The sequence below is a fragment of the Anser brachyrhynchus genome, assembly GCF_964034855.1.
Source record: "Anser brachyrhynchus genome assembly, chromosome: 12".
Lineage (NCBI taxonomy): Eukaryota > Metazoa > Chordata > Aves > Anseriformes > Anatidae > Anser > Anser brachyrhynchus.
Window position 1 is genome coordinate 13,760,412 of NC_137707.1, and position 12,715 is coordinate 13,773,126.

At 50.6% G+C, this 12,715-nt stretch overlaps 1 protein-coding gene across 2 annotated transcripts in view; it reads right to left on the reverse strand.

The window, feature by feature from the left end:
* The window catches only part of GNAO1 (G protein subunit alpha o1), a 137,431-nt gene that overhangs the window by 6,532 nt on the left and 118,184 nt on the right, over positions 1–12,715 (reverse strand). The window contains exons 7-8 of one of the 2 annotated variants that reach the window (XM_080551879.1): positions 10,317–10,470; positions 65–6,444 (exon numbers count right to left, since the gene is read on the reverse strand). The exons of the other annotated variant lie outside the window; for it this stretch is intronic. Of the exons in view, the coding sequence (XP_080408005.1) occupies positions 6,257–6,444; positions 10,317–10,470 (342 nt within the window). The 3' untranslated portion in view covers positions 65–6,256. Of the gene's footprint in view, positions 1–64; positions 6,445–10,316; positions 10,471–12,715 lie in introns of those variants that run through there. 2 annotated transcript variants of the gene reach the window in all.

The following is a 12,715-nucleotide window of genomic DNA, read 5'->3' on the forward strand; positions in this document are numbered from 1 at the left end:
GCACGGAGCAGCAGGGCCGAGAAAAAGCAGCACACGCTCAAGGGAGACACAATAAAACCCTCTCACACTAGAAAAGAGCTGGCACTTTATTAACATTTTGTAACTAATAAATACATTACCGACAGCCAATAAATTATTACACTCGCTAACGCTCTATTAAACCAACGGACAGTCACTCTTCGTACAAAATTACAGTTAATACAGGCCGGGCCATCGAACATGCAGGAGGAACGGTTCAACGGGGAGGCAGCACGAGGAAGCCCCCGGCGATCCGTCGGGAAGAGGTCGGTGGCGGAGAGGGGACAGCGGGCAGGGCGGCCCGGAGGCACGGTGATGGTCACTGTTCCCTTGTTGAGCTGGAGGGAGGGGAAAGGGAGGCGGGGGGAGAGGGCTGTGGGTGTTAAATCAGGGAATGGGGTTTTAATGGGGTGGTGCCTTGTCTTTAAACTTGATGCGCGTGTGAGGCGGAGAGGGTGAGGCTGTCCTGGGTGAGCTGTGGTCCTGGAGCTGGGCTGGTTTGGGGGAATGAGGGGGTCCCAGAAAATGAGAGGGGTTGGCACGGTCCTGGGGAGAGGGTGGTGAGGGACCTCATGCTGGTACCTGCTGTGCTCCCCTCTCCCCACCTGGAGCCCTGCATTCGGGGGCAGAGCCTCCTGCCAGTGCCACGGGGCAGCCAGGGTTTGGTTGTGAGAGTAATATTAAGGCTCTGTCAGGGTGTGTGATGCAGCTGTGGCTTCTGACTTTTTTGGGGGGGTGCAATATTGCAAATCACAGAGAGAGAGAAGGTCCCAGCAGGGGACCTGAGCTGGCTTCTCCCAGCTGCAGGGTGCCAGCTGGGAAGCTCTGGTCCTCCTACAGCCGATGCACTGGCCTTCAAGGGCCAGCACGCGTGCCCTGCCATGGGCAGCACAGATTAAGATCTCCCCAGAGAGCCCCCAGGCTGCTGGCTTGGACACGAGCAGCCCTGGGAGAAATCCCTCTACATAGCCACGTTCTCAGCACAGCTTCTTATATAGGTCACATACCTGTATCTGTCAGCATCAATTACATCGTGCCATTGCAGGCGCTCAGAAATTATCATGTACAAACGAGTCTCGGTGCTTTTGGGAGTGTTTCTGTCTGCTCTTTCCTCGGGGGAAATGGAGGCAAGACCATGGTCTGCCCTTTTGGGCAGCCTGCGCTGGGGATGTGCTGGGCTGTGTGTGATGGGGTCGGGAGTTTCCTGGCTGGTTCAGGGTGGTGCTGTGCAGCACCGTCCCTGCTGACCTGGACACTTCCATTAATGGGTATGTCACGCTCCTTGGAAATGGTTGGGGAGTTTTTGGTCATAAGCCTGAAGCCAAACCTGGCCCATGACAAAGACACGGATGTAACAGTGCTACTCTCATCTAACAGAGCTGATGCTCAGCTTCGTTCCCAGGAGCTCTGCCACAAATATCTCACATGCCATGGTGTGAGGTCTGGCAAACTGGGGTGATCTGGCAAAAGGACATCTTACGGTGCTAATCCTCACCTCTTGGGGACTGCTCCTGGCCTGGAAGCAAAGCTCATTCCATGCCATAATCAATTAAAACCACCAGATATATTTTAGCACGTTACAGTATAGGCTGCTCTTGTTAATACTTCTGGTGTCCTTTAAAACAAAATCATGTGTCCTGAGGACATCCTCCGAGGCCGTCCTCCCCTCTGTGGAGGTCCAGGCTGTGGTCCAGCTCTGGAGCCTGGGGTTTGCCTGCATCATGCTGCACCTGGACCCTGTACCTGCGCCTCGCTGAGAAAGTAAGGAGAGCCACAAGCAAGGATGAGGGCAAGCAGCGAATTCTCACGAATTCCTGAGAGAAATAGGAGTACTGGGAAGCATTTTTTGGAGGCTACTGGGGCACTGCAGGAGGCAGCAGGGATGGGCCTGCAGATAGGCGGCCAGATGGCCCCGCAGAGAGCTTGCACTTCCCTGGGCCACCCGTGAAAGCCAGAGCATTGTAAGAAAAAAAGCTGGCCTTTGGGATAGGGAGCTGTATGTGCAGGTGTGCTTTCCGGGCCTGTCTTTATTGCTGTAAGCCCCACTACTGCTGCCTCCTATCCGAGGTGGTTGCACATCCCAGTGCCTCATCTATGGGTTCATTGCAAGCTTTTCCTTCCACAGGTTTCTCTATTCTGTTGAAATTGCTCTTTAAATAAGGGTCCTATGGGAATTTTTTCATCTTGTGTATCCACACACCCAACCATCTCGTTGCTGATGGAGCACGAGGACAGTTTCTTTCTTTTTGCTGCTGCCTGAAGCTCACCGTGACTTGTCAGAGCTGCTCTGAGCGTGGTGCCACGTGGATGCTGCTGTTGGGCCGGGTCCTTAAAACCTGCATCCATCGAGCCTCCAGCAGGCATGCCGAAATCAGGCACCGTTTGCACGTTCCCCCGTTAGCTCTGAAGGGCAGCGAGGTGTACACGCAACGTTTCTAGGCAATTCCTGCAAGGACTGCCAGGGTTGAGGACTGAGAAAAAACACTGGGCAAAAACTGCCTGCGAAAGGCACATCTGTCAGAAAGGGCCTGGGAGGGATGCAGAAACCCAGCGGTGAGTAATGCTTTGGCAGGCATTCTTGGAGACACAAAAAAAAAAAAAACTATACAAGGCCATCAAGTGGGAAAAATAGTAGTGTTTAACACTGAAAGCATTTCATCTTTCAAACACCGTTTCAAGCCTTTGTCAGTTAATCCTCACGACACTTCTGTGAGGGAGGGAATGTCAGCAGCAGCAGCTGAAATGAAGCTTTAGATGTACAATATGCCAAAGAAAATGAAAGAAAAGGCTCAGTGTGTCAACATTTCCTCCTCTTTTTCTCCCTTGTGTCCCTGTGGAGTGCCAGCCAGGGATGATAACCAACTGCCTGGGGATGCTGCCGGGGCTGGGTGGGTTTGCACTTCCTGGTCCCCTTTTGGGCTGCCAAAATCCAGCCCAGAGCAGGGTGCGAGAGCACCCAGCAGGATCGGTGGCACAGCTGCATTTAGCAGAGTTTGGGGTTAATTCAGATTTTCTTCCCCAAAATATTCCTGCATGCTTCATGCTGGAAACTCCTGGAGCTTTGGCTTGGTGCTGCCTTCGCTGGGGACAGCTTCTGTTACTTGCTGAATCGGAGGAAATGTCACGCACAGTGAGGGGTGGAAATAAAAAGCCTCCCAGCTCCTAGAGCTGCTGATCAAATTATTCTGATGGAGCTTCATAAAGCGCTGCTTTGCTGCCCGTGTAGGCACCAGTGCACTGCTGTACACAGTTTCACCATGGGTCTGGCAATAACGTACGCTTTAGGTGTCAAATGTAACTAATGTTCAGCTTTCTAGCCCTGATCTCGATGCTCGGTGCACGTGTACATCGCCTGAGCAAACTCCAGGAGCATCCCTGTCGACCTGGGTCCCTCCAGCTAACTTCCTGCCACCTTCCATGGCAGGAGCACCGTCCCACTGCTGTTGTGCACTGCCTTGAAAAGCAAAGTAAGGAGCTGAGTTAATTTGATAACGTCAGCCTGCCGTGCAAGAAGAGGGCTCTGCATTGGGCGGAGGAGAAGTTTGCAGGGGGAGACCTGAGTCCTGCGTATTTCTCTTTCATATTCAGTGCTTGTTTATGCACTCAACTCTTCTTCCTGCAAGAACAAGCAGGCTCATGGCATTTTACTGTCATTCCCTTGGCTTTAGTCTTTCAGGATGAGAGCTCAGCATGCCTAGAAATCTTTCCAAGGTTGGGGCAGGCAGCTGGTACCTCCTAGGGAACCAAAGAGAACTGGGCACGTGTTGAAAACCCTTGAAAACCCTTTCTTTGAGAATCTTTCCCCGTGACTCTGAAACTCCTGAGCTAAAACAAAGACAGCTACGTGCACGTGCCTCGCGTTCAGGGGTCCTTGAGCTGATGGCTGGGTAGCAGCGTGTTGGCACTACGTGGAGGGGCTGGGGGCTGACTCTGCCAGCAGAATTTTAAGGCTGAGATGGTGAAGAGAAAGGTGGCTTGTGCCAGAACAGAGACCTGGTGTTATGGCTGGGAGCGTCCAGAAGAGGAGCAGCGAGCCCTCCCTGGGCAATATTAAACAGTTTTATAATTACATGCTAATTAAGGCGTTGCTGACAGAGCTATGAGCCACGCGATGGGGTTAGGTGGGTGAGAGCCACCTTGTTTTCCTCCTGCCCTGCATCCTGGGGTTCTGTCAGACACCTCACCAGCACCATCCCTGGAAGAGCACAACCTCAGATGGCGAAAGCCCTCCAGCCTCCCGGGAACGCTTCTCTTCCCATCTTCCCTTCCTCCCTGCTGCCTCAACCTGCCTCATCTCCCTTCTGCAACTTCTGCCCCAAACCAAGCCCCCCAGACCCCCGGCTCCGGTCCCCTCCGTCCCTTCCCACCTGCTCCTCACCCTGCCTCCCTCACCCCCGCTCACCTGGCCCCTTGCCTTTGGGCTGTGTTGCTTTGGCCTGCTCTCATGTCACCTCTCCTGGGTGGGCACAGCAAGAAAACAGCTATTCTCCTGCTCAGATGTGGCACTGGAGGAGTCCCAGACCTCTCGAGAGCTGAAAGCAAGCCCTGGTGGGGGCTCTGAGGAGAGCGCAGCTGGACTCGCGGCTGTCCTGGAAAGACTCACGCTCATGGACTTTCACGAGAGGCAGGGAAGGAGCTAGGAGGTGGCTGTCTCACTTTTGGGGTGGACTATTAAGGGTCCCTCTGTGTTCCCAGAGGTCACACCTGACCTCTCAGGCTCCCCCTCCAACTTCACCCCATCCAGCAGCACTTGGAGCTTGTGGCGATGGCAGGCCACACGTGCCCCAGCCCAGCCTTGCTCATCCTTCTCTCTGTGCCCACACCTTCTGTCATGCTGGGTGCTGCTCTTGTCCTTTCCACACCTTCCCCCCTGCCCTTCCTTCCCTCCTTTCCTCTCTCCCTTGCACTTGTCCTTCCTACTCCATTACTTGGCACAAATCAGCTCCCTGAGCCTTCCCTCCCCATTAATCAACCATCCCTCGCGCTTTGGATACAGGTAAAGAGGTGACGTGGTGGAGGCACTAAACCTGGAGCCACCTCTCCTGGATGCTCAGGGAGGAGGTGACAGAAGCCGCCTGCTTCTGCTCAGCCAGGAGGCTCCAGTGGGTGACTTAGGGGCATTTACATGGGCGAGGAGTCGGCATGAGCCGAAGGGATCCCTCGCACCCCACCATCACCCAAGCCTGGTAAGGTTTCCACAATCACCCCTCTACATTTTAGGTACGTGAAGGTCAAACCCTGGCTTTGTGGGGACAGCGAGGGCTGTGCTTTGCCATGAGCATCCCTGGTGCCAACTGTGGTGCGCACACAGCCCCGAATGGGACACATCCTGCCTCAATTGCATGGCACACAGGGAAATCCCCGTCACCTGCTGGCCATGGGCATCCTCACAGAATCATCTAGGTTGGAAGAGACCTCCAAGATCACCATCCTCGTTACAGCCCAGCCCGCTCCGTGCAGCAGCTCAGCCGGACAGGAGTAAGATCCGGGTTACTGAAAACACTAGGCAGATTTTAACGTTAATTTTGGAAAACTGGAGGTAAAACTGTTATTGGTAATGAATGTTTTTAGGCAATGCTTAGTAGGTTTTGTTACTGCGTCCGTCTTAGACACCAGCAAAACTCGGTATGGCTGTTTCACTTGTTCAAAGAGCTGGCTGAAAAAAGGGAGAATATACAAAGCCAGGCTGCTGGGGCTGCGTTCAGCACTGGCCCCTCTGGCTTTGGGGTGGGAACTGGAGCCACAGGGTACCTTCAAAATGATCACGTGTCTAGTACTTCTCAAACAAATAGTAATTGTGAAAAAAGATAAATAAGGAGAATTACAAATATCCCTTAATTTCAAGGAAAAAAAAGACATTTTGGTTCCAAACTATGCTGTTGCTGACAAGTATTTTAAGGCTTTGAGTTTTTCTTTTTTTGTAAATGGAGTATTTCTGGCTTTTGGCAGTTGAAATGCACTTTGTGGGAAATGTATTAGCTCCCTCTACAGCACTGTGAATTGGAACGGAAGAGTAGAAAGAGGCAGCGAGGGGAATTCACCCAAAATAAACGAAAACAAAACCAAACAGGGCTGGGGGAAGGCAGAACTTGCTGCGGAGTTTCCTGGGGCAGAAGGAGGGGTTTACGTACTCCTTCCTCATCGCTTTCCGAGGAGGAGAAGAAGAAAGAGAGAGGACCTGTCCGCAGGACTGCGGGCGCTCCTGGCGGCTGCAAGGAGAGGAGGGGAGGAGAGGGCTTTAGTAGAGTCCGCATCCCCGCAGGTTGTTGGCGATGATGACATCCGTGACGGCGTCGAAGACGAACTGGATGTTGTTGGTGTCGGTGGCGCAGGTGATGTGCGTGTAGATCTCCTTGTTGGGGGACTTGTTCTTGCTCTCGTACTGAGCCTGGATGTAAGCCACTGCCTCAGTGAAAGAGTTGGGGCCTGCGAGAGAGCCGAGACAAAAGGAAAAAGAGCAAGTTAAAGCAATCCCATAGCCCTACATCTGCAGGGTGAGGGTCAGCATCTGCTAACACCACGAGCAGCATGCCGTGTAGGAATGAGGGGGGCTTGCAGGGATTGTGGGGGTCCAGCTGCCACCACATGCAGGGAACTTGTCCCAGGGACGGGCACTGCTAACAGCCCGTGGTGCTGCAAGGAAGAGGATGCCTCCACCTCGGCCGTCTCATCCCTGGTTTTGTGCGGGGCTGCTGTTCGTCATGCACAGAGGTGAAATGGGTGAGGGAGAGGGGGCTGGCTATTAGGAAGCCTATGATGAGAAAACCAAAACAAACTCCTCATGATGGTGACAAAAAAGGACTTAAAAAAACCTGCCAGGAATGTGGTAAGTACTAGGCCTGGTGAAAAGGTTGTCATTTTTTTCCTTTTTTAGACTTTTTTTTAAATTAAAATTTCAGCTTTTAATGGAAAAGAGCAGTTAAAACATCCACAAATTGAGGACAGCAATGGTAACCGTGTCCTCCTTTCCCTGAACTGCTAAGAGAAAGCGACATGAAAAGATCCAAACTGTGTTACAGAGAAAAGTGATATTTTTTTCCCCAGAAAATGCTAATTCAAAATCTCATTTTTTTCATGAATTAGAATTGCAGCACCCCCTGCTAAAGCAGTGGCTAAAATCACGCCACGAGGAGTTGCGTGTTTTGATGTACATAGGTGTCTGTGCCAAACCCCAGCTCTTACACACCAGGTTTTGTGTTAAAAAGCTCACAAGTGGCCACACAACAGAGAAGAACCTTTTTCATCTGGGCAGACTCGACACTGGCTAACACACACACAAATCCCCCGGGGCACGTGCTTAGACCTGGTCAACCTAACTTCTCCTGGCCCTTGGAGGGACCCAAGCTGGAGGGACCCTCGATGGTGCTTTAGTGGTGGGAAATGTTGGTAGGGGCTGGAGAGAACATGCTGGAAGTCAGACGAGCAAAATACCAGGAGCAGGCTGTTGCACGAGGATCGGTGTAAAGAATTTGGGACTAGATCCACATACAGTATGCAAATGGGAGGCTATTTTATGAAAGGGAAGTTGGGCGCTCAAAGACCTGAGGATTTATATCCCTTCTGAGCTAGCAGGGAATCACTAACGCCAGCTTGGTTTAAAATGTGCCCTGGATTCTGCTGTTGCTTTGCTTAGTATTGTGGATTAGTTAAAAGCATGGGTCAATTAAGGGGATGGAAACAGTCAGTGCTCTAGCATGCAGCTAGCGAATTTGTGAATGCAGTCTTCTAATAATTCTCTGTCAGCAGAACTAATGGACATTAGAAACTTCATTTATTAAAAGCATTTTGTGTAACCGACTTTTGATGTTAGAAGCCCGCCTGTTTGATTTATAGGCTTTCATCAAATATTTCTTTTTAGCTCCAGGGCAACTTTGCCCTTAATGCTGCTTTTTCACCATGCCACAAGGCCAACTGCGGGCATTTCTTGGTGGGCTTTCTTTGATATGTACAAAGCAGACTTCTGAGGGCCTCATCCTCCAAGCCTACCCTGGCTGATTCCTTCCTGGCCGAGAAGCCGTGGTCAGCATAGCACGAGGGAGAGAGCTGAAGGGATCTGCCTGGGTCTAAAGTCTGGGCTTAATGTTAGCACGTGCTAACCTCTGTCTTGTAACAGGACTGCTGGGTGCCTCTGGGTGAGGCATTCCTCACCACTGGTTCACCTCCCTGTTGGATCAGCAGCAGGACTTTCAGTGCCTCAGTGGAGAACAGGAGGGGTGTTTTAAAAGGCTGAGGGGATAAGCTTGCAGCTCAGCTCTCATTTTCCTAAAGAGGAGTGCTGCTGGGGAGTCACCTCCTTCTCCACCACTGCCCCGTGCCCAAGCCCAGCCCTCTGCAGTGGTACAAGAGATGAGAGCTCTGGGGCTGCCATTGTGATGAGTCCCAGCCTCCAGAATGGCACTTTGAGGAAATTTAACGCATGTCTGGGGTACTCCGAGCACTGGGAAGGATTGCTTTGGTTCACTGCCTCATACTGAAGAGCTCTAGAAGCAAGCTATGTTTGTTTTCCTCTGCTGAGAACTTAGCCACGCGTGTACCAGGGTCTGCCTCCCACATTGAACTCATCTCTTGAGCTGGAATAGCTTAGGGATGAAAAGTTAAATATGAGACTACAATCCCTGCTGCTCTAGTATCTCGGCCATCAGAAGCTTCTAAGAATGTTATTTCAGTGTGGGGTTACTGGGAGACTGCAGCAAAGATTAACAAAATCAGGTCCACAAAATGTAAAGAAGAAAGAGTGAAAGGTACAGGTTCACTTCATTGCGAAAAGGGAAAAAAGGAAGAAGGTATAATAAAAATCTTCCAGTATAAAAAGTGCAGCTATAAAGAAGATGGTGTGCAGCTGCTCTACAAGCCATCCAAAAGAGGGCAAGCAACGACCTCCTCTGCAACCAAGAAAAATTTGGGGCTGGCACTATTGTGAACTGTAAAGACTGTGAAATTTCCATTATTAGATCTTTAAGACAAACGTGCCAGGAATATTTTGGTTCTGTCTGGACCAAGGGGACAAGTAGCTGGCCGAAATGTGGTGGCAGTGACAAACTCCCAAACCTTCCCCAGAGAGGAAGCCTATAGATGTTCTTCTGAACTCAGTCGGAGTCATTCAGCTCCACGTTCATCTCCCATTCAGCCCGAAGGAGCAATGGTGGATCGCTCCTGCCTATTTGTAGGGAAAATCCAGTGCTTAGTGATAGGAAGCTCTGGTTAATAATTTGCTGGCCTGCCCAGAAATGTGACACTCTTGGTACTCCCGGCTCTCAGCTACGTTTTCTGACAAAGAGATCTGGTTCTCTGTCTGTCAGCTTGATTCATCTGGATGTCTCTGGTGAGCTTAAATAATTCATGATGATAAAAGTTTAGTTTTATGCTATCTCGGAATGGTAATGAGGGTTTGTGGAAGCTGGCGTGATGCAGCGGGAAGCAGCAGGGTGCAGCTGCAGACTTTGCATGGGTGATGTATGCTCGTCATTAGCGGGTCAGATGCCAGGCAGCCAGCAGGAGCGAGGGCTTCTTGCACGCTGCCCTGTTGCAGAGCCCCGGCTCTGATCTCCGAGTATCATCACAGCCTCTTTCTCCCCAGCGAGGCTCAGGGCATGGCTTGCCATGGCTCCTCTGTGCCTGCACTATGGGTTACAAGGTGTGTGTGGCCGGTGCACAAGGAAATCAAGCACCTTGTCTGAATCTGCATTTAACTGGAAGAGTTTTTGTGTCCAGATGCTTGATGTAAGCAAGCCTGAGAGTGAAACTGGGGGGGTCTCCTGAACTAATGGGTCAAAACTTCTACAGCTTGGGCTGAAGAAAGGAAGCTGTGGGACCTGCTGTCTGTGTGCCAGAGAGCTTGTGGCCCTTTGGTAGTGGACAGGAGTCACACTGGGATCCTTGCTGACCACAGGAGACCGTGATGGGTTCTGAACCAGCAAAACTTGGACTCCATCTGTGGGCAGCCTAACAAACCCTGTCCCAGAGACCAGCTACCTGTTTGTAATGGTTAAGCTCACTGTGCCTTTCTGCCAGACCTGCAAGAGGGATCATAGCTGGGGCTGGATACCAGGCCACAGGTCCTAGATCTAAGCCATCCTTGTGCTTTACGTGGGCCACTGAACAGCCCCCAAGGAGACAGTGGGGGCATTTATTGAGATAAAACTTTTGCAGTAAGGCCGATGGGAACCCTAGCTGTGCATTCAGAAATCTTTAGCCTCACTGCCTGCAACACAGGCCAGTAACGACCTGGATGGGAAATACTGTGTGCAGCCACTCCCTCTCTTTGCTATGCAATCCCGTACATCCAGCTTTCTCATTACCTGTGTACTCAGGAAAGCAGATAGTCAGTGGAGATTTCTTAATTTTCTCCTCAAATATGTCCTTCTTGTTTAGAAAGAGGATGATAGATGTATCTGTGAACCACTTGTTGTTGCAGATGCTGTCAAACAGCTTCAGTGATTCATGCATGCGGTTCTGCAATAGAAAGGAGAGATCACATCAGGCCAAAGGCAGCAACTCAGGGATGTTCAACATGTAAGGAAGTCTAAAAAAACTAAATTAAGGAGGAAAACAAAAAAAAAGAACAGCTACAATATACATAATAAATTATGTATACATACAGCTGAACGTATACATACACAGATGCAATCCCTAGGACATTGGACGTACAGTTAGTAACTTAAGGGCATTTAACTATACAGAGCTGTTTTGATTTTGCATAGCATATAATTTACTGGATCCCAGCTCATATAAATCATCATGCACCATGCATGGATGGGAAGTTATTTTTGCCCTTTTTGATCAGATTCATGTGTCGGTGTAGCTCATGCAGATTTTCTAAAACTTTTTTTTTTTTTTTAAACTTTCTTGAGTGTGTGGCACACAATTGGTTGGGTACATTAACCAAGGACTGGGAGATCCTTGAATTAATCTAGAGTTGGAAGCAGACACCCAGGTGACATAAGTTTGGAAATGACCTTGCCGTGACCTTTGCCTGGTTTTGTTATTTTGTTTAGTGCTGTTGTCTGTTGTTGTGCTTTTCTTTTTTTTTTAATTTTTAGTTTTAGTTCTCTTTGAAAGTGGCTCAACAAAAAGTGTCTGGCAGAGAGAGGAAAAAAAGGTGAAAAAGGAAGAGGAAAAAGTATAAAAAAGAAAAAAGGAAGGAAGGGCATCTCAGAAGGACCAGACTACACGTCAGCCAGCTAGCACTGATGTTAGCGCATGCCTCTAGGAAGAACATTAGCTGCTCGCCAGGAGGAGAGCCATGAGTTCAAATGCACGCACAGCGAGAGGTCAGCTTTCTGGTTATAGGTCATGCAAAAACCGACACAGGAAAGGAGAGAGATAAAAGGAATGAAAAAAAGACCAGTTAGAGAGCTGCAAAGTCCGCCACGTGGTTTCATGGTGGTGGAAAGAGCTCACGGCAAAGTCAACCAAGAGTCATGTTCCCCGCTGCTTTCAACTCTCAACTCAGTTTCTTTTTTTTTTTTTCTTGGTTCAAGAGAAGCTCCATACCTGCCAAATTTGGTTGGTCTCTCAAATGCTCATTTTTTGGCCTTTGTTTGGCTAGATAAGGTCGGGCGGCCGAGGAAAAGTTGTGAAGGTGCTGAGGCTTGGTGCTGTTTGGCGCGAGAGGCCGCCGCCGGAGTGCGCACGCCGGTCGCGTGGCCGTCTCTCCACCGGGAGCGGGGCAGCAGAGAGAGCAGGCGCCGTGAGGACGGGGTTACCAAAGGCAAATCGGGTTACAGGCCGGCTCCTCGGCTCGTCCCCGTGGCAGCTCCTTGGGACAGCACTCCCCAAACCCGCTAGTGCACACACAAGATGTTACAGCCAACGCAGGAGACACGCTAGAGAGAACAGGGCTGCACGCGCCGGCAGCTTAATTGAGCCCGGTGCATTATTGATTAACGCCTTCCTTTTCACCGACACGCGTTAGCTGCTGATGAACGTTTTAGTTAGATGCAAGAGGCCCTGTGGAAAGAAGCAGCCGACGCAGCCCGGAGGGAAAGGGGACGCTGCCACCAGGCGCTTTGCACTGCTTGCGGCGAGCGAGCGCCTCTCCGCCCTGCAGCGGCGCGTGGGGAGGACGCGGTCGTGTACAGCTGTAGAAATGCACTTATTTATTGGTCTCGATTGGAAGATGTTCGCATATCTGGATCATCCCACGTTTGTGTGCTGTTTTTCTGCTAACTCACTGTGTGCGGGCTGCTGTGGGAGCCACAGAGCAACGCTCCTCTGTTACTCGTGGTCTCAAAATTGTAACCGCGTAGGAACCCACAGACATTTTATACAGGAGGTCCTTGGCTACCCAAAGCCTTTTGGGAGGAGAGAAGAAAGCGGAGGGTGGTCAGGGGAACAGAAAGAAAATATAATCAACTGTTTTTAAGCAGGGTCCCTCGCAGAACATTTTTAATAACATTTTTTATCATCCTCACTGATGTAAAATAAAGGCAGAGAGAAACAGACAAACGCTCGCCATGGTTTAAGCTAATAACCTCGTTCACAGCAGCCTTCAGCCTCGGTGACCGTACTTACCGTGCCGCACCTCGCCGGCCCCGTGCCAGCAGGGCATTGGGTTTGGGTGGGAGAGAGAAGCTGAAGCCTTCTCCTGGGATGGTTCCCAGGAGCTTCACGATTAGGTGAAGCTTACTATCCTATGGCAGCAAGGCTATGTAAGGACCCTAAAAAATCCTTCTGGTCCTCTTCTATGGCTTGATTA